Below are 20,729 nucleotides of genomic sequence, written 5' to 3'. Positions count from 1 at the left end.
GTTGTCATCAGAATTGAAATAGAAAAGAGAAATGCAGCAGCTAAGGATCACTTCAGGCATCGTTTGGATCTGTGGTTTGAAAGCACTTTCATTGGCTGCCAAGCACAGCAAGCCAGGTAAAATAAGACCTTTAACTTGCTTGCTTGTTTTTCTCACTCCCTCACTCTTGTCAGCTAATCTCTGTGGGTAACCTTATCCCAACTCTTGAGTGGCTGCCCCCCCCCAAATCCTCCTTCTCTTAGCCTCAGAAACTGGACTGTGAGACAGTTCTTCCCATTCATAAAGCTCACTCCTGTTATGCTTGACCCGCGGCAGCCTTTATTCATCGATCGTTGACATTTTATTCGGTAGAATTTTTAATCTACATCCCACATGCATAATTTAAAAGTGCACCAACATTAAAAACATATATATATATATATATATATATATATATATTACAATGAAGTCTTTGAAGGGGAAGCATTTTAATCATATCTGCTCTTTTATCCTTTCGGGGTCAGATTTAGTGGTCTATCATTTTTGTGGTACGTTATTTTCTTTGACACTGATCTTTCCATGCAGATTACTTGATTTGGGCGGATCATTACATTTGAAAAACAGAGCTTTGCATTTAATCATTAGTATCAAAAAGCACTACAGCTTAAAAACAACAAATGTCATCATAAGACAGGTACTGAGGAGAAGAATGAATACATGTTGCTTTGGATAAAATAATCTGCTAAGTGAATTGTAATTCATCAAAACTGCATGCTAGCTGTCTTAAGTGCACACATGCATTAGCAATGTTTGGCTGCAACATGAAGGACTTTGCTTGAAACTTTTGATAAAACAAGAAATCACCAGGACTTCTTTTTCTATCACTGTGGTTTGTAATTATACACCGAGCACCACCTTACCCTCCATGAGCCACAGTTACACAGGTTTGTGTAATTTAACAATTTAAAAGTATGTTTAAAAAAAATATAAGAATAATTATGTTAAAATCACAAGTGTGTCTTTAAACAACATAAAGAACTCCTAAAATTTTATCAGAGAAATAATGTTAGTTTAAATCTGTTTTCGTAAAATCAAATCATGTGTAGGATATGAAGAGAAGTATATATTCATTAAGTCCCTTTTTCTCATTTAGTTGAATTTCTTGTTTCTAGATATCTGACCCTCTGACTCCTGATTGGCCAGCTGCTGAAGTGACTCATTGTCCAGACAAATGCACTGCAGAACCATCCAAAAACTGGCTTTTGGCCATCACTTTCTGTATTTCCCACACCCTGAAGGCAAATGATGGAATGATAAAAGTCCTCTTTAAAACCTGGGATCTTCCCTTGCATTGCCACGAGCAGAGAAACGTTTCCTCCTCCTTTCCTCCTGAATCACAGGTGGCCACATCCAAGCCTGCTGCTGTTGCTCTCTCCTCTCAGACGTGGATTTACAGTCATGCTCCGAGAAGTTTTGTCGCAAACATGCATGTGCTTAAAAAGAGGCGATGAGTGACTCCACAGTGCTGGCTCCATCACAGTCAGAGCACTAATTGCTGTTTATCATCCTGCCGTCTTTAAATCAATTGTCAGGTACCTTTGTTTTGGACTTTGAGAGAGAAATCTTTACCTGTGGTGAGCAGCAGCTAATGTAAGCCTTGTTTGATCCAATAGAACCTTGTCTTTGTAAAGAAATCATCAAACTATCTCGCTGGATAATTACTATTTGCTCATTTCTGCTGTGATTTCCCTCCCTGAGGCAGACAAGGCTAAATTAGTCATGCTTTAAATGATACTATATATCAGTTGTGTTACAGGGATTATTAAAGAGCAGTGTGGTTGGCAGGATCAAGCCTTCTTGTAAGGCACACAGCCATGAATCACAAAGTAAACCCACATCAAGCCACTTTATCCACATTTATACCTGAACACAACAACAAACTGTTTCCCTGATTAATTCAATGCTCAAGATTTTCCAAAATAAAAGCATAAAAGAAGATTTCCCGGATAAATTGTATGTTTTTTGTTTATTTTGTTGCCTTATGTTGATCAGCAGCTCCAGCTCTTAACTAAACTCCCTTTAATGAAAGCTCACCACAGGAGGCTCTTTTAGTTCCCCAACATGGGAAGTTATATATGTAATCATTTAGAATCACTGTGAATATCAATGGCACAGGAATGCCGAGGATCTAGTTTTAATGGGACAATAAAGGCGAACCACAAAGCTTTTCTTTTCCTTCTTTTTTGAAATGGCAGAAGGGATGTGGGCTCACTTTACTGCTGCCAGCTCGTAAACACATTCACACCTCTCTTGCATTTAAATGCGCGATAAGTTATAGCACATTATTGAAAAAAAAAAAAAATCGAGGTCGACAACAACCTGCATTTGAATGGTGTCTGGAAGAGCCGAGGCCAATCCACAAACCTGCAGCAGCTTAAAAAGCACAATTAACAGAGAGAGAGAGAGTCGGTGTCGCACAGCACCTGGATATTTTCACGAGCGGTCACCATATATAAAACATATTTTACCAGCTTTAAAAAAGGGAAACATAAGTTTTAAGTAAAAAGTAATTAAAATGTAAACCTAGATATATACAGTTAAATCATATTGCTGCAATCCCTTTACAAGGCTGTTTGTCCACGTCAGTTTAACCCAAGATCTCCTACTTGTGGGAAATAAATCTAATTTTAAAAAAATCGCTTTTCTAAAGTAAACTAAAAAGGACTTCATCTCCTTGTTTCTCCTTTTGTGCATTGCTTTGCCCACCGAGAGGAAAAAACCCACTCCAGGCTGATGGTCTCTCCAAGATTACCCTATCAGGTGCAAACCGCTGACATGTTTCCACCCACCAACAACAAAAAAGCCTCTCTGTGCCCAAATCTAAAGCCGCAGACGCACAAACACCACTGACAGGCACTGCTGCGCCATCATCAGCCCCCAAACCTCTCCAGGGATCCGCTGCTGCTGCTGCGATTTTCACACAACTTGTTTTTTTTTTTAAAAACAAAACTTTTGAAAAGCCTGGATAAGTTTGTTTTCCCGGTTTTAACGATTTCTTGGTGGAAGGGCGTTTTATCATCCACCACTTTTCCTCTTCAGCACTTGATAGAATAAAATGACCGATGCAAGGTGTAGAAATCCCCCGCAGGTACGGACGGAGTTAGGCAGCCTGTGATCTGTGGAGAAGCAAGATTGAGATTGTGGGGAAACTTGGCTTTAGGTGCGTAAAACTGGGAGGATAATATACTTGAGCGACGGGATTTTTTGGAGCTAGATTGAATTCTGAATTCTATCCACGCTTGGCACTGATATCCGGAGACGCTGTTGGATTTCGGGGAGTGGAGGAGGCTAAGCTGAGAAAATAATACACTTCTGGATAATTCCCCCCGACAAGGAAGCGCCTAATGTTGCACCCCGTGACTCTGTTGCTGCTCTCCAGTGATCTATCCTTACACTGGGATTCAATCTCCCACTTACCCCCGGAGTTGTGCGCGTAAAGTACGCGCAAGGTGAACGAAAGCGAGCTAGAGGGGGGGCGATTTCGCCAACCTTTCCTGGGGCTCTTAACTCTGTGGAAGCAGGTGTATTTCAGGTGTACTTCTGCGAGTCAAGATGTCTCTGCTGCCTTCGAGGTTCATATACGTGTAAGTGCTCCACATCTCCGTTTGCCTTTTGCATATAAATTCGTACATTCTTACCAATAGAAGTCGCCAAAAGCTTCATATTTACGCATTGCTTTCATGCAGGTCGGCTGCGTTTATTCTTCATGTAATTGCCTGTGTGATTCACTCCCCTCCTCTCTTCTCTCTCCCTCTCTCTTCACGTAGGTGTTTACATTTTCTGGTCCTCTATTTCCAGCTACAGGTATGTTTACTCCCGACTTCAACGACATTTTTCTTGTATATTGGTTTACATGCTGCATGCGCTTCTTTTAAATGTAATGCTCATGATAGGTGGAGATGATTTGACATGGAGTTCCCGGCTATGTTAGACTGCACACCGGGTTGACTTATTCATGAAAGCAAATCAATACTCATTTTGGTGGGACCAGAAGTTTAAATATTCTCTCTAAAATGTGCAAGGACACACTTGTTGGGAAAAATGATTGATAAATTCAATATAGGATGTTGAATAAAATTATTTAAATAAACTTTGAATTAACACGGATTATTTAAGTGTAATGCAAAGAAAACATGTAAAACTAGTCAGAATATTTTTGAAATATTTACATCGCAGTTCCCTTGATTCTTATCAGAACTGTGTCATCGCGATATATTGGCGATACAATAGCAATGGTTTGATCAAATGTCTTTAAAATAACCGATGCAGAAATAGCCTGCGTTATGCCACACCACTGAAGCAGGAAAGTAAAAAGAAAGTCTTAAGTGTATCTGCGTGCTTTGCTTATTGCACTAAAATCCCCAATAAGGACCATCATTTTCTGCAACAATTTAATTAAAACCTGTTGTTTTTCATTTGGAATTCAAGTAGCAGTTTCCGTGTTTTACAACAGAATCGTGCAATTAATATTTTGATCCCTGGGGTGAAAAAGTCGTTCTTTGAACAGCTGGGCTCGTTTGGGGCTTGTAGCCTCAGTTTTTATGAGTTGCGTCTCACTTTGAACAGTAATCATTTGCAGGCATTCACTCACCTAATTGCGCCGCTTTGATTCAGAGAAGATGCGGAGAGTATGCACGCGCCCTCCCTCCCCCTCTCTCTCTCTCTCTCTCATAAAACTATCTGATCAATTTATTGGCATGACGTGTTTGATCGTAATTAATTTCTCCGAGTTGTTATGATCTCAAATATTCCAGCATGATTGATTCATTCCTCGTTCACTGTTGGCGTGCGTGTTCTTCCACAAACGCATCACCAAGCCACAGCTTTAATGTAATTATAACTTAAATGCAAGAAATATATTTTTACAAGAGAAAGCTGCATCATTACAAGGAGGTGTAACATATGATGTTTATTGGAGAAGTACAACCAGACAGGAGTTGTTAATTCTCTGTACAAAATGCACGTTATAGGTTATAGATATATTTAGTCCTGCCAGGTTCACCTTGTTTCTTAGCTTTGAGAGATACAATAGAGTTTAACTCCTGCTCTAAGTTACAAGATCCAATATGTACATACAAATAAAATTAATAAAGTTAAATAAACATTACACAAAAAAAATATACAAAACAATGTAAACTGCTGTGTTGCATAAGCACGTGCACTCTTATTATTCCAACAGAGCTGGCACACACAGCTTTAGTGTCGACTGAGCACCTCGCACATGTAAGGCAGGATGTAGTTCTTGCAAAATGTGGCCTGACAGATGTATAAGCAGCAGGGATTTTACCTATCACATGCTTTTTCCTTTTTTATTTGGCATGTTGTTGTTTTTTTTTCAGTGTAGAAAATGTCTAATAAAGCACAAATAATGTGGTGCTTTGAGTGCTTGCTGGCTGATCAAAATAAAAAATAAAATCAAGAATAGCCCACCATTCATGTTGCCTTTCCGTACTGTTTGCCCTTTCTGCTTCTCGGCCCTGCTACATGAAGCTAACGGCTCTTACATGTCACACTGTGGCTGTGATTTCATGAGGAAAGACAACAGAAGCAACCACAGTTGAAAGAAAACTTTGAATGCACCGCCAACATTAAGGAGTGTGTTGTTCCCTACTTGTGTGTGTGTGTGTGTGTGTGTGTGTGTGTGTGTGTAGAGCAGATAGCAAGGTGTATCTTAGATGGACGCGACAACTAAGCTTCCTGGGCAAAGACTAGTGCCAGACTTTTGAAGTTTCAACCATATCCGTTTTCATGCTGTGTCTTTGAAGAAAGGAGACAGCGTGATAAAACACTGTTGTCGCTGGTGTTCACTTCAGCCATGTGCTTAGGCTTGCCTCTCTCTTGACGCAAAATGCAACTGTCTACCAAACACACCTTTATGTTTGTTTAGAGATGGAGAGATTTGGGATAAATCCTGTAGCAGCCTGGTTAGGCTACGGTTTGTTGTGTGTTTAGTTTTTCCCCCTTCTTGTGAACCTTGAGGTTTATTGTGTCTGAGAGAGAGAGAGAGAGAGAGAGAGAGAGCGCTAACAACAAAGGATGCTGAGGTTTAGCTTTTTTAAATTGATACACATTTATTCTCTCTTGTGGTAACTGTGTGCAGTTCGGGATGAGCAGGCATTGTTCAATCAATCGAACTTATCATTCAAACATGATGAATGTGACTTATTGTCCTTTGTAGTAAAAGTCATGTGAACACCTTCTTCTTTTATAACTTCTGAATCGTCCTTATTGAGCTACTAAATGTGTAGAGCATCAGATGTGAAAGGTTAGAAAAAGCACCATTGTTGTTGTTGCTACTTGAGCTGAAAAAGAAGAGGTCGAACAACTTTCATTTCATTTTCATGATGCAGTAATTGGGTTTTTTGATTCTCCTAAAGCTCCTGAGGACTGGAGGGTTACAGCGTTGTACAATGCCCTAAATATTGCACATATAGATTTCTTGAAAATAGCAAATCTGCCTGGAATGTGTTCAGTAGGTCATGAGGTTACTGAGATGGTACAATTGTGTCTCTTCATGCCATAGCAGTTAAATTCCTGGTTGAGTTCTGGTTGTAATGGTCATGATTTGGTTCATGGGGTGAAGGAAGTGTTCGAGGTGCTCGATGTATTGGATCAGTTTTACTCGTCATTGCTGTGAAGTCGTTGCATGCCAGTGGAGTTGCGTGTTTGAATGATTACTTGGGATCAATTGTGTTTCCAAACATGGAGCCACAATCGGAGACTGTGAGGCAAGTTAAGGAGCCAATCGGGCGTTACTGATTTTGATACCTTTTCTTTGAAACAAAGTAAATGCTTCTCTGTAAGAAATCTTCTACTTCATCAAAAACGTAACCGAGTGAGGATCATCATCATCGACTTGAAACGAAGTTGAGCCAGAAACTCAATAATAACACTACAAATGTGTTGCGATGCATTGTCCAGTTTCTGACATTTTTTTCACACTGCTTGATGCCAAAAGTCACATTATGGGTGTGTTTCCTGAATGTCAAGATACAGAAGCTGTGTTCCAGTTTAGGAAATGTATCCGTCAGAGGCCACATTTCTCGACAAAATACGTCATCATGAGCCAACAGATCGACAGTTTCATAAACTCGTCCAAACATGGCAGAGAAATGATGCCTGCTGAAGCTACAGCTTACAAACCTTAAAGCAATTGCGGGTCCTTGTTTGACGCCAAGAGATGACTTACAAACACGAAGATGAGATTGTCGTTTATGTTGGAAAACATTGGGTCCAACCTAATGGATGTCTATTCATGGATTTGTACTTAACCTGTATGACATCTGGTTCGGAGCCTCCATTAAGACTTGCTTCCACAGATTTATTTTTCCACTCTGAGTTTAAGGATTTTTTCTTCTGAGGCCTCAATTTCCCATCATGTTTTGCTACATGCCATTAATTTACCGAAGGTCGAATAACAAGTACTCAGGGTATGTAATGTGTATATAATTAGCCACCTGAGAACAGCCACATAAAAAGCCATTACTGTGCAATTACCACACCATACAGCTGGGGAAATGGGATCTTGGCGTGAACTGAGATTCCTGGGCTTCTGAAAGTATACGTTTCCCCGCGCTCTTCCACATGTCCGTTTGACACGGTTGCTTCTCTGACAAGCTGCCGAGTGTCAGTGATTTCCTCTGTTTGCATGTCAGGTCTAAGGTGACTCGTAAACAGCAGGCAAGCAGGTTCTGAAAGGTGGATTTGGACGATTTTTCCCCACAAGAGCGTTTTTGTGGTTCGAGGTGCCTCTTGCCATCTTTCAGTCTTGTCTTCCGCCTGCTGCGTTTCCTAATTTATGGACCTGACTTCGCCTGCAGGCAGATATTTGTTTGATGATAGTGCAACAGGTCTGGATGCTTCAGGTGTATAATTGCTAGTGGCTTGCTTGCTTGTGGAAATGGAGTACAGGTTTCTCAATATCGCCCAGGGCACATAGTAAACTGCTGTCTCAATAGAAAGCAACAGAAGATTGAACCTTCTGCTTTGCACTTGTTCTGTTGGATTTTTACTCAAACGGTGACTTCATTAACATGTCTTGTAGCATAGTTATCACCTTGTAAATGCAATGCATATAAAACGGGCCAGTTGAAAGAAGGAAGAGAAACATTAAACTGCCACAACCGCAATTTCTAGGTTCACGTCTTAGCCCCTGAAGCACAGTTTTCTGACACAGGGCCCATAAAAGCAACAGTACAGGTTACTATCAACACCTGTGCAGTGACAATCTCTCACTTTCTTCATCTTCCTCTCTCTCTCTGTCTGTTCCCTTCTGTCCCACACCTCTGTGCAGGAGTCCCAGCAGAGCACCGCAGATTTTAGGTTTTACATCGAGAACCACACGAGGAACCCCGATGACGGTAGCCGGAAGCAGGTCCGGATCTATCAGCTCTACAGCAGAACCACGGGGAAACATGTCCAGATCTTGGGGAAGAAAGTCAACGCCAACGGAGATGATGGGGGCAAGTATGGTATGGGAGATCTCCTGTGCATCTCACTTTTACATTCAACAAGTTAGATAAACCACCACCAAGATTTTGTCTCATCACTCCAGCCTACTTTGCTGTCTAGTATTCTTGAGGATTTCGATGCTCCGTCTTTGGATTGGGCAAAGTTGATGGAGACTCTTCTATCCCACCAACTACTGGTTGTTATAGAAGGAGAGATTATGATGATACTGACCTGGTAATGGATGTTTACTGCAGAATTTGGGAATCAAAAGCAAGTCTATTTTTGGATGGAAAACAGTGTGAGTGTTTCCCAGAATGCATTTCTTATCTGCTACTTCGCCATTGTGCAAAATATTCTGTATTGAGATTCAAACTATTTGTTGTTAACCCAAAATTAAACTGTCCTTGATCAGAAAGTAGCGAGAGAGTTCGAACTAAATGTGTAATGCAGCTTTTCTTCACCAAGACGTGGCTTGCAATGGTCGTTGACACATTAAAGTTGGATGTAGAAACCATTTTGATTTGGTTTATTCCAACAGTGTATTAGTTCTTTATGCCGATGTTAGAATGTATTGCATGATGGTGATAAAATGCATTTCACTAGTTTTTGTCCTGAATTTCAACATTTCATACAAGTCTACGCTTCAACTTTAAGAATATTCTTTTAGCTTTCTGCATGGACTTTTTCGCCGTTTTAAATCAAAACAAGCTTTGCAGATGGGTCAGTTGATGGTCAGCGGAGCCGACTTCGATGCAGTTTTACAAACATAAGGCAGCAGGACTTGTGTTGTACTCTCCTGCAGATATTTTGCTCATAACAGCTGACTCACGGCTCGAAAATTGCTGGTCTTGAATGCCTCTGAGTGAGTGTGTTCAGTCACAGATGCGCCGAGGCGAAGTTTCCTCACTGCTTGTTAGAGCTTGAGTGGAAGCAGATCCAATTTTTCCCATGAGGCCTTGCCAATTCCACCCTCTGCCCCTCCCCCTTCTCGTCTACCTCCTCCTCCTCCCGATCCAGCTGCAGTACCTGGCACCTGTGAACTCCTTTGCACTCACTAATAATAATCAGGAAGATATTTTCTTTGCTCCTAACCAGTCTCGGTCACTGCAGCCTCATGGTGGAGGGATAGAAACCACCACAGAAGAAATATATTGCCTCACTTTAGAGCTTTATGACGAATCATTGCAGCAAAGTGCAAGCATTATTATCCCTTTGGGGTATTAGAGAATCAAATTCATTACTTTTAAAAGGCTCGGGCAATCCTTTTCCTGTAATTACAAAGTGTATTTTTCATTTTTAAGAGACCAGAATAATCCTTTTTTTTCTTTTTTTTTAAGAAGAATCCATTGCAGATTATGTTTCTTGTCCACTCACAACATGTAATTTGTCACCGCAAAGGCTTTTTAACTGATAAATGCTGCAAGATGGACTTAGAGAAAAAGTTTTCAGACGCTTCAACGAGTGACCACGTATTTGTTTAATTGGCTCAGGAAAAAAAAGTTGTATTTGTTGGGTTTCAGAAGTTAAATGGGACTGAGTGGACATTCTTAAAACTCTGATAGAAACTCTGACAACAATTTGAATGTTGATTAGATTTTCTGAAGTTTCAGTCCGATTTGAGAAATAACCAGAATACACAAAGTTATGCGAAAATGCTCATTTTCCTCTAAGATGTTTGCCTGCAGTTTCTCCAGCCCTTCAATCTTTAAGGCTTTTTATTTTACCATCAGCGGCGGGACACCTGTTATATCCATACACGCAGAAGAACTCCAACAGATGATTTAGGTACTTTTCCAGACAAAGCTAAGAAATGGTTTGGACAGGGCACAACTAGAGATAACTTACAGTACGGGGACTTTGCTTTATCTGATATTCTGCGTAGAGACCTCATACTTGAGGGTCAAAATTTGGGTCCAAGTCCAGGGTAAGAAGGCCAAAGCTTTGTGAAGTGACTCCTGATCTGACTCTCAGAACTTAAATACTCTTTACTGTAAGTTCAAACCATTGTTGGTTCCTGTTTTAACCCAAAAAAGAGCCAGACTGATATCTCCAGTGCCAAGAAAAAGTCAGCAATTTGGCTCCTTCGCCTTAAAATGAGACAAATAGACGAAAGTCTCTCAAAACAAGAGAGGCAGTAGCTTTCACCTACCCTTAGTTACACCTTTCAGCAGGTTTCCTTCTTCCCATTTTCCTCCAAGGTTGGATTTTAGGGTTGAGGGGAGCAGAAGGAGGAGGAGGAGGGGGAGGAGGAGGAGGAGGAGGAGGGGAGTCACTTCTGCCCTCCAGCCTGTCCCATCCCCTTCGCCTATTCTTCCCCTTCTCCCTTGAGCGCTACTGAATGGCCCTGTGTGTTAAACAAATGGATCATCTTAACTTTTTGATTGAGTGAGCACAGACTAAAGGGAACTTGAAACCTAATCCTGAGGGGCACATAACCGCTCCACAAATGTTTGGCAGATCTCTCTGCTGGTCGAGGGGCGAGCCGAGACAAAGGTGACCTCGCGGGGGTTAACATTCGGGATGAGGAGAGGGCGGGGGAATAAAAGAGCCGCCGGGATGTGTCTAGAGAGTGGATTACTGCTGTGTCAGGTTGAAGTGATGGTGGCTTTGTTGTCTTATCACACATAGATAAAGTGATATACCGACATACATGTTTCATATTTGGTCTGGAGAGCCACAATGTATTCCTTTTTGTTCTTTTTTTGTGTTCGAAATCAATGGAAACATTGTATTTTTCAACATTCACATAAGCCTTGTTTACAATATTCATCATATGAAGTCATATAAAACTGTATGCATAATCAAGTGACGCTAATTTGTAGTTTCTTGGATCCTGCAGGATTCTATTGGGTTGTGATTTTCAGCTATAAAAACACATTTTTGTGCCTCTGGCTGCACGGTTCCTACTGGGGGGGGGGGGGGGGGGGGGGGGGGGGGGGATTACAATAATTTTATAGCTCTCAAATAAATTGCACATTTTGCAGAAATTAAAGATAATTGCAAAAGGGACAAAGAGTAAACACAGTTTCACCAGAAGTGAGGAAAAAAAACATACAGTCATTTGTTTTCTGTAACATGTTTATGTGAGTGGAAAAATTGGCTCGCTAACTGAGTTCACTTGTTCTTTTCTCTTTCAGCTCTTCTTGTTGTTGAGACGGAAACCTTCGGGAGTCACATTCGAATAAAAGGGAAAGAGAGTGAACATTACATCTGCATGAACGAGAAGGGCAAAATAGTAGGAAGGGTGAGTATCGTTTGGTTTTTATTTATCAAATACAATAAAAACGAGTTATGCTTTTGGTAAAAGATGAATATTTTAGCTGATGAGATTAAATTGCCACGTCGTGATATCTTCATGGATGTTTTAAAGGGCGCTCTTAATCCAGGCTGAATCGAACGCGGCCTCCGATCTGCTTTCTCCTGCTGTTTTTGTACACCCCAACAAAACCCCTTTGATAACTCACAGCCCTTCTTCCATTACGTAATCAGCCTGCTCCTTTGACACTCGATCAGTCAATTACGGACTGCAATCACCACAATGCATTGAGAGACTAATGGTCACTTAGGAGGAATGCCATTGCAATTATATCACTTAGTCACACCAGGTGGCCAGGAGCGCGGGGTGACTGCATGTGACTCTGCGGACGGCCTCTTCGATATGGAAAAGAAGTTAATATTCAAACACGTACTCTGCGCTGGGAGGCTCACGTGTGATTTTGTTGCATTAATAACTCATGCTGTCAGCGTCGGAGGGGCTGCAGCAAGTTTTCACTCCCTCATCGTGGTCATCTGTTAGAAACATGCATTTTGGACTTTTAGTTGCTGGGGCCTCATTTGTTTAACAAATGTACATTGACTTCCTCCTTCAGGATTATTTCGAAAATCGGCTAAAAATGACTTTGGCTTTCAGTTTGCTAAATGATAAAAATAAGTTGGACTTTAAATCATTGAAATTCCCTCCAGTGTTATGTAGACATGCAGAAAGCTTCATTTTTCTCGATCCAGTTTTTTTAGCCTCTCTGTATTACTCTGCAGACACTGTACCCTTAACCTTGGAGAGTCTGCTGGTTTTACTGGGATCTGTTTTTAGTCAAACTATTTTCTTACCAAAAAAAAAGTCAGTTTGGAACCTTAGTACAGTAAATGTTGCAGAACTGCAGGACACTAAGGTTTTCATTGGTCGTGTTATGCTTAAACAATACAGCAGGATTTTTGGAACCCTCCGAATTCAAATTATTATTTAAAATGTCTTTTGAAATATTCCATAATGTGAGTTTTAATTCTACACCAGCACATTAAAGCAACAGATTACACATTGATTTTTTATAGTTTTTTATAACTTTATGTTGAGCTCTAAACTTTAAAGAGCCAGTGTGCAAGAGCGGGGTTTCTATCAGCAGAAATGAAATATATTATTGACAATAAGGAAAAGTATTCATAGAGTACAATCACCTAAAAACAGGAGTAAATAACGTAGTTGCGGTACGTACGGTGCAATTCTTGTCCAAGGAGTCTGCTGTGTTGCTCTACATCGTTTCTTCATTAGCCGAAAATAGGAAACCAAACACCATCTGCACAGGAGCGTCGGACACGTTCAGCCAGTTTTCTTGAATGGTGGGATAAAGTGAGGAGCAGTTTCTTGTAACCTGCAGCCTCAATAACTGATACCGTTTAAACCGAAATACTGCTAATAAAAAACAGCAGTGTGAGTTTGTTTGTTGTAAATTCTCTTCTTACTGATAAGAACTCTTTTAGGATAAGAATAAAGACAGTCTTTCTAGCCTTTATGCTAAGCTAACATGGACGTTATTATAGTTGCTAGTCTGATTCTGTCTGGTGCGAAGGAAATGAACCAGAGTGTTAGTTGAAAAAACGCCTTCTGCAGCTGCGTCAATAATTAATGAATGTCCCATATTCCCTCCGTCTTTCAGCCTGATGGAAGGAAGCAGGAGTGCGTCTTTGTCGAGGAATTCCTGGAGAACAACTACACGGCTCTCGTGTCGGCAAAGTACAAAGGCTGGTACCTCGGCTTCAACAGGAAGGGTCGGCCCAAGAAAGGCTCGCGGACCACGCAGAGGCAACAGGAAGTCCACTTCATGAAGCGCCAGCCCAAAGGCAGGCAGGACCCACTGGAGGAGTTCCTTTTCACCACAGTAACTAAGCGGACACGAAGGGCTCGGCGGTTAAAACCCAACTCCAAGAGGAACTGATGGGACCAATGGGATAGCACTAATTTTCCTCTGAAGGGGGAAAAAAAAACTCAAAATCTCAAGCTTCTTGTCTTAAAGAATCACCTTAAAGACTTCACTTCTGTAAAAGAAAGACAGACAAAAAAAAGAACAAAAAAAGTCAAAGATGTTTTATTTTTGTATTTCAGGATGACTGAGTATTTCCTAACTCTTGGATTCCTCTGGGTTGATGTCATTGTGCTAATCTGTCAAGTTATTTATACTGGATAAACTAAAGGACCTCTGAGAGAATTCCTGTCGCTGTCGTCCTCAGCTCCGTTTGAACTGCAAGCTGAAGGCACGCTTCTCTTTTTGACAATGGGGGCTGAAGCAGGAGCTGACGCAATGTTATAAAAATCAGCCAACTAGAGATTTATTGGAATACCTGTCGGTTTTTGTTTGTGTTGCTCCTGACAACGCGGATCCCATACTTTCCACTGGAATCAGACACCATGGAGATGAAACGGAGAGGGGAGGTGGCGGCGGTCGCAGGTGACACTGTGCTGCCGGGATCACTGTGTTAGCTTTGAGTGCAATATTTTACAGGTCTCTCTTTCTTTCTCTCTTTCTGTCTTTCTTTCTTGTCCCCCCCCCCTTTCTTTTTTTTTTCCATACGTCTCTCAACCTCAGCTTCACTCCTGGAATGCTCTGAACCCTCCGAGTGCTGTGTGTGATTTCCTTGACGTTTCCATGCAGCCTGTGATTCAGCTAAAACACGACATGCTTTGACTAGTCCGGCACCAGCCGAGGCTTTAGTCTTATTCAAACACTGAAAAAAAAACAAAAAAAAACATAACAGCTGATGTGATTCATAACTCCACCAAGTCTTCCAACTTTATCACTTTTGAAAGACGGACGTTAATCCCTTTTGTCTCCACCTGGACTCGCAGTTTTTTTCCTTCTGAAGTTGTGTTGATTCTTTGAGTGTGAGCTATCTCAAAATGTTGGGGTTGGTGATGAAGACTTCCTCTACCTCCTTTTTTTCTTTTTTATTATCTTTTGTATGTACTTTATGTTGACTTAATCTCATGAATCAGTCGACGGTGTGTGGAACCGAGCTCTTTTAATCTTTCACCCTGAATCAGCCTTTGGAGTGTGAGCTCACCTTCGCTCTTTCCAATCTCACTGGATTGTTTTTGATATCTTGTTCGTTAGATCCACAAGCGGGACTACTGTAGCTATAATCGACTCCGATCACTTCATAAATCCATGTACGACAATTAAGACTTCTCCCCCGTGTGACCGATTTATCCTGGATTCCTGGAACATTTTCAGTTTGTGTGTGAATCCTTAAACGGCGGGGAAAAGTCTTTGCTTCTGTCACTCTTTTTCTCACTTGACGACAAACTCCAGCCCCCCTCCTCACCTGTAGTATGTATTCACCTGTCTGCCGGCGGGTTGTTGTTTTTATTTGTATGAACTGCTACTAACAACATGACACATTTACGATTTTTTTTTAAACAAATGTAAGCAAAAATAATTTTATGACTATTATTAAGATATTTATTGCCTCCCTTTGTAAATAAAATGTGATGAGTTATATTTGGCCTCTGTTAATAAAAATGAGGACTATATTTTAAAACATAACTATTTTATGTCTTTATTGCACAGCGGGAAATGGTGGAAGTCGATGCGTGTCCTGGTTTAGACCGTTTAAACTGTTTAAGAAAATGGACAGCACAACGCCTCCTTCAAAGTGAAGCCAGAATGTTTAGAGCGCCCCCTGCTGACTGACCCTGCCTGCTCCATGTTAACATATGGGACATGGGGCAGACTTAAAAGGGGGAAAAAAAAGCAGAATACATTTGTCTCAAGCACGGTGTCTGTTGCAATAGCTAGTTATTGTCAAGCTAATTGGTACTCAAATGCTCTTTTTTTCAGAAAATGTTATTTTGAATTAGATATTGGATGCTTTAAAAAGGTATAAAGTGTGACAGCTCGGTTCACGAGTGCAGCTTCCGCAGCCCTGTGTGCAACGGCACGGTGAGAGAGAACATCACAAACAGTCACACAGGAATCAGTGACCTTTTCTTAACTGTGAACGTCGCTCCGTGGACTGATCTCGGCCTGAGGGAGCCGTTTTATTGGTAAGTTAAATTCCAGCCAATCCCCATAGCATAGACTCTGACTACAGATGAGCAATGTGTCCGCTCTGGCCCCTGGAATATTTTGGCATCACTTTTGTATAATCAGTGGAAGTAGAGATGCCTTGTCCATCTTTACAGACTGAATGGTTTTAAAGGGTATTTTGTGATATGCATGTTGAATATGATAGTGCCCAAAAGTACTGCAGGTAGCGATTAATTGTAGAGTAAATTCTCTTCTCTACATAATGCCAAGGTATGATTTTTGTTTTTTTATGTACAAAGTGTGAAGACTGCTCTTAACGTCAGTTTGTTTGTTTTAAACAAAAATGCAACGTTTCTGAAAGCTTTTTTTTTTTTTTATCCTTGCAAAGGTCATTGAGTTTTCACAGATGGTGAAGGGTGCAGTTTATAATATTTCTTTAATTACATTATTGCAAAACTTCTGCCAGAGAAAGTACAATTCTATTTTCTGACATGTCTTTTTATGTGTGCTGCAGTAATGAATTAAATGGGATTTTTTTTTTGTAATGCATCATAAACAACATAAGGTTTGAGTTGTGTAAAGTCACAACACAAGGATAATAAATGGAAAATATTAGTGAAGAGTAACGGAGATGTTCTGAGGTGCACATTTTGCTAACCTTTGAGCACTTAAAACACAACCTGCTTTGATGTAAATGCTCCACACCTGTAAACATGCAATAATTTAGACGTTTTTTCCATTTTTAAAAGCGCCGCAGGAATGTGGAGTAGCATGTCTTATATTGCTGTGTGCTGGAATGATGTTTACAGTAACCGTCAGACTGAAAGATGGCGGCTTTAAGGGGGGAAAAAATACTTCTGTTTAAATTCCAAGCGATGCTATCTGGTAGTTACCTCCAACAGACCCAGAAGTCCCCCAGCTCCGTCATGGGCTTTTGGATGTCTGGCCTGCTTTTAGAGGTGAAAAAAGTAGCGCTTGATGTGTGACCCGGTAATTCACTATTAACATAATGGATCAGCGCTGAAGACCCTGCTCCTCCTCCGAGGGGGAGCAGTGCAGCAGAGATGGCTAAAAGATTTCAAGGAATGTTTTATGTCCCTTCATGTTGTCATCAACCTTTAAATCATGCTTCTTGCTCCAATGACAAACACGATGGTGATATTAAACAGCGACAATCAAAGAGAAGATTAAGTATTTAAACGGGCCTTTTAAGGAAACTGAAATAGGAAGAAAAATTACCTTTAAGGCATTTCTGCAATATAAACTTTCTGCAGATACGGTATGTAGAGTTCTGCAGGACTCAGAGTTAAAATCAACCTCGCACAAAGTCAAGGAATTTAATCAATGCAACTTTCGAAACCCTTCAAATTCTATTTCCACGCAAGCTTTTCTTTTTTTTTTTTTTCATCCACATACTTCAAACTTGACCAAGCAGAGCCAAACTGCATCTGGGCATATTGACATTTAAACGAGCGCCGATGGTTTCCAACGTGCCGGCCGATTCGCAATAAGGAGACGACATTTTTGCATAAGCCTCCCGCCAGGCTTTTCTCTGACTCGACCTTTGATCAGTGGAGGCTGGATGGTCTTGGAACTGGACCAATAACTTCAAAATGAAACATAGAATTCCCTTTTGCAAAGGCAAGCCCCTTTTACAAAGGAGGTGGAATCTTTAAATGCAGTGCTGCTTGCCAAGTAGTTTATATTCTATTATTAGAAGAAGTCAGCACACTGACGCTGAGCACAATGGATACAGTATGGCCAGTGTCAATCCAGGAAAAAAAAAAACAACTTTGTGGTTCTGCATAAGTTAAACAAAACTTAGTTTGGAACAACCAACAGTGGTTCTTTGGCCTCGAGATCAGCAACCACACACTTAACAATTAGCCCTGTCAACAGAAACGAGTTCTGTTCGAGACTTAAAACAAGTTTGGTCTCCGTGAATATTACTGAAATTGTTCTTCAGGGTCAGTAAAAAACAAAAATCTAACGCCAAACATAATAAAGCTCAAGCTATAATATAACTCGTGTCATTAAATGTAGTTTCACGTCACGTCATTTACTGTCAAAGCAGGAGTGCTGCTGCCGCCCTTCTAACTCACGCTCAGCGCTAAACCACAGTCGACTGGTCGCCTTCATGACTGAGGGATCCACAGGGGGAAACACTTTCAAAGTATTTTTGAACACATGGCTGAGTTGTGTTTTTACAGGATTACAAATGTGCTTACTGTACATACAGCTTCTGGAAAGTCAGACCTCTCCTGTGTTCTCCTCATAACATGTGGCCAGCGTGTTACGAAGAAGGGTCGCAGAAAAGGTCAGTCAAGAGTCAGCCTGAATTTCCCCATGTTAGTTTAGTATACTCATTATTCTAGATATTCCTATTAAAGCCCCACTTCTGAAACAAACATACAGGATCTGATGTGAAATATTCACAATAGCCTTCTGAACATAAAGAATTTTTTTTATTATTTTTTTTTGGTGCAATGTTTACTTTTTTCAAAATCAATTTAAATAGACCTTTTTAAATTATTTAACTACGTGCTTGTTTAGTTGTATGTATCTGAGGGTCAAGCACTCACTCTGAGATTGCATCACATAAATGATCTTTTCAGACTCTGCTGGACATTTTCTAACAGGACCTCACTTTGTGCCTTGACAAAACATGAATAGTGACAACCACAGTAACACCTGAAGATGTCTTTCTTTGTAGAAATGCTGCCTCCGCTCCCGTGATTCTAAAGTCATGAAAAACACAAATCTGGACTGTCAGGTTTATGGAAGTGTGCGACTTTTTTGAAACACTTCTAAATTTAGAAGTGGAGAGAAAGTTTGGATGTCAAAACTTCTGCTGTTTAGATTTGACCCTTTAAAATCAATCTTCTTGAAGTTACTCACAGATGAAAAATGGACTTGAACTTGTATATTTCTTTTCTACTGTAAGCACCTCTACACTGACCGTCCTCACCCTGATGGTAAAGACTTTGTAAAGTGTCCATCAGAAGTAACTAATCCATGAATACACATTCATATGCTCTGATGGAGCAGCAGGAGCAACTTGGGGTTAAGTGTCTTGCCCATCGGACATGAGGCTGCAGGAGCTGGGGATCGAACCCCCAACCTTCCAGCTGACAGAAGACCGACTGAGCCACATGAAATGTAACTGCACTGGTTGTTGTCCTTGTAATGAATGAATTAAAGTTAAGTCTCTAACTTTAATGCCATATGATGGCTGCTGTAAACTGAATAACAGTAAACACAGTTCTGTATTTGAAATCCCAATCTTCAGATTTAGTAGCACAAGCAACATTTAAGATTGTACAATAGATCCGGGTAGTTTTAGAATAAACAGGTCGTGAGCTGCTTTGAGAAAAGTAGACATGTTGAGAAAACTAACTTTAAGAATCAAACTTTAAAGTCAGTGTTGAATTGTTTGTCTTGAAAGAGGGGGGTCATGTATACCTGTTCACTCTGCACATGTCCTGCGTTTGTAAGATCTGCATGTCCACAAAATACGAAACATTTCTCACCATGTAAACAAACAGTTTTTCTCATCAGTTTCATTCCCGCCTGAATTCTGACCTTCACTGCTGGTTTCTGTTCACTAATGCTGCTGAAAAGAAAAAAAAAACAGATACAGCAACAAAGCAAACAAACAACCATGTAAACATGCATAGACGTAATCTGTCTTTCACATGTACACAAACACACCAGGCGGGCCTCGTCCCAGCATCAACAGATGCCAGGTGACACAGCTCATTAACTTCTCCTTTCTCCTATTCTTTCTGCTCCTCATTGTCTTGAGATATGAGATGAGCCTTTGTTGAGAGTTTTGCCCCCTTTTCTCTCGGCCAGGCAGGGCCCATAATTAGTGCTTTGCGCTGGGCGTACTTTCTCACAGGGCTACGACACAATTAATCAGCACTTTCCCACCAATGGGCAGAAGCTGCTTGATTCTATCAAGGCCACATTTTTAAGTTGTGACGCCTTCTTTCCAGTAATAAAAATATCAGGACACAATGATATCAAGAATGGATGTTGTGCATGTAGGACAAACAAACGAGAGGCTGCATTACACCCATTTATACCTCTAGTTACAGCCAAATGTTGTTCGTTAGCACTTTATGTGTTTGTTTTTTTCAAGTGTGCAAAGTTGTGACTATCGTTGGATTTTTCAGAATTCAAAGCAAGCAAAAAGCCTTTCTCAAGCTCCATTTTAAAAGTTGAAGGATTTAAAATGACAGTTTTGCTAAAATGTGTTTGCGATGTGGAGATAGTTGAATTAGTTTTTTACTTAAAATTAGATCATATTTGTTATTGTAGTTGCGACTGACTTGGATATACCGATGCAAAGAAAACATAATGTTGCATAACAAAAATAGATTGTAGATTGTCGGCCAGTGCGTACAGTCAATGATCATGTGCCGATCTCTATAAACATCATCACCTTCTCCTGCTTGCTCAGGGTTGAATTCTCTGTGATGTCAAATCAGCTCACCTTGACTTCCCGTGAAACATTTCCTGGAGGGCCGGCAGGAGAAAGTCCAGGTAGAGTTGTATGTGGCTTTCACACCTGCACAAAACTCCTGAAAATCTCCTGGAGTTTTTTGGGGATAGCTGCGTGTGTGAATACAAACTTTTTTTTTACTCTGTCATCAACCAAAGTTTCTCCTGCTAGCTCTCTGTAGTATTTTTTTTCCACACAAAGTCTGAGTGAGCTGATGTGAGAATGCAGCAGGATATAATCAGGAGAATTTTCCTCGAATGAGTGGCCAGTGGTCAGTGAACGATCGTTGACTATCTGCACGTAACAGCTTCAATCTTTGTGCACGTTATTAAACAGCTGCATGAGGTTTTCCGTTCGCTAGTATGTTAATCGTTCATTTTGTTTATATTCTGTGTCCGTCAAGCTACACATTGCATCAGCGGACTCTGTTGTTC

General features: G+C 40.7%; 1 protein-coding gene across 1 annotated transcript; it reads left to right on the top strand.

The window, feature by feature from the left end:
* Window positions 1-2,733: 2,733 nt before the first annotated feature.
* fgf24 (fibroblast growth factor 24) lies at window positions 2,734-15,270 on the top strand. The gene is made up of 5 exons (XM_079352648.1): window positions 2,734-3,623; window positions 3,807-3,843; window positions 8,333-8,510; window positions 11,628-11,734; window positions 13,422-15,270. Exons 1-5 carry the CDS (start codon window positions 3,592-3,594, stop codon window positions 13,698-13,700), a joined length of 633 nt encoding a protein of 210 aa, XP_079208774.1. The 5' UTR covers window positions 2,734-3,591; the 3' UTR covers window positions 13,701-15,270.
* Window positions 15,271-20,729: the final 5,459 nt, after the last annotated feature.

This window comes from Symphodus melops, assembly GCF_947650265.1.
Source record: "Symphodus melops genome assembly, chromosome: 9".
NCBI lineage: Eukaryota > Metazoa > Chordata > Actinopteri > Labriformes > Labridae > Symphodus > Symphodus melops.
The sequence above is the reverse complement of the archived record's forward strand: the minus strand, read 5'-3'. Positions and strand labels throughout refer to the sequence as shown.

What these genes read in the sequence shown, in the direction of transcription:
- fgf24 (XM_079352648.1), top strand. Translation starts at nt 3,592, where the DNA reads ATGTCTCTGCTGCCTTCGAGGTTCATATACGT. An exon ending in AGATGATGGGGGCAAGTATG is followed by an intron (nt 8,511 to 11,627) that starts GTATGGGAGATC and finishes TTTCTCTTTCAG; the next exon opens with CTCTTCTTGTTGTTGAGACG. An exon ending in AGGGCAAAATAGTAGGAAGG is followed by an intron (nt 11,735 to 13,421) that starts GTGAGTATCGTT and finishes TCCGTCTTTCAG; the next exon opens with CCTGATGGAAGGAAGCAGGA.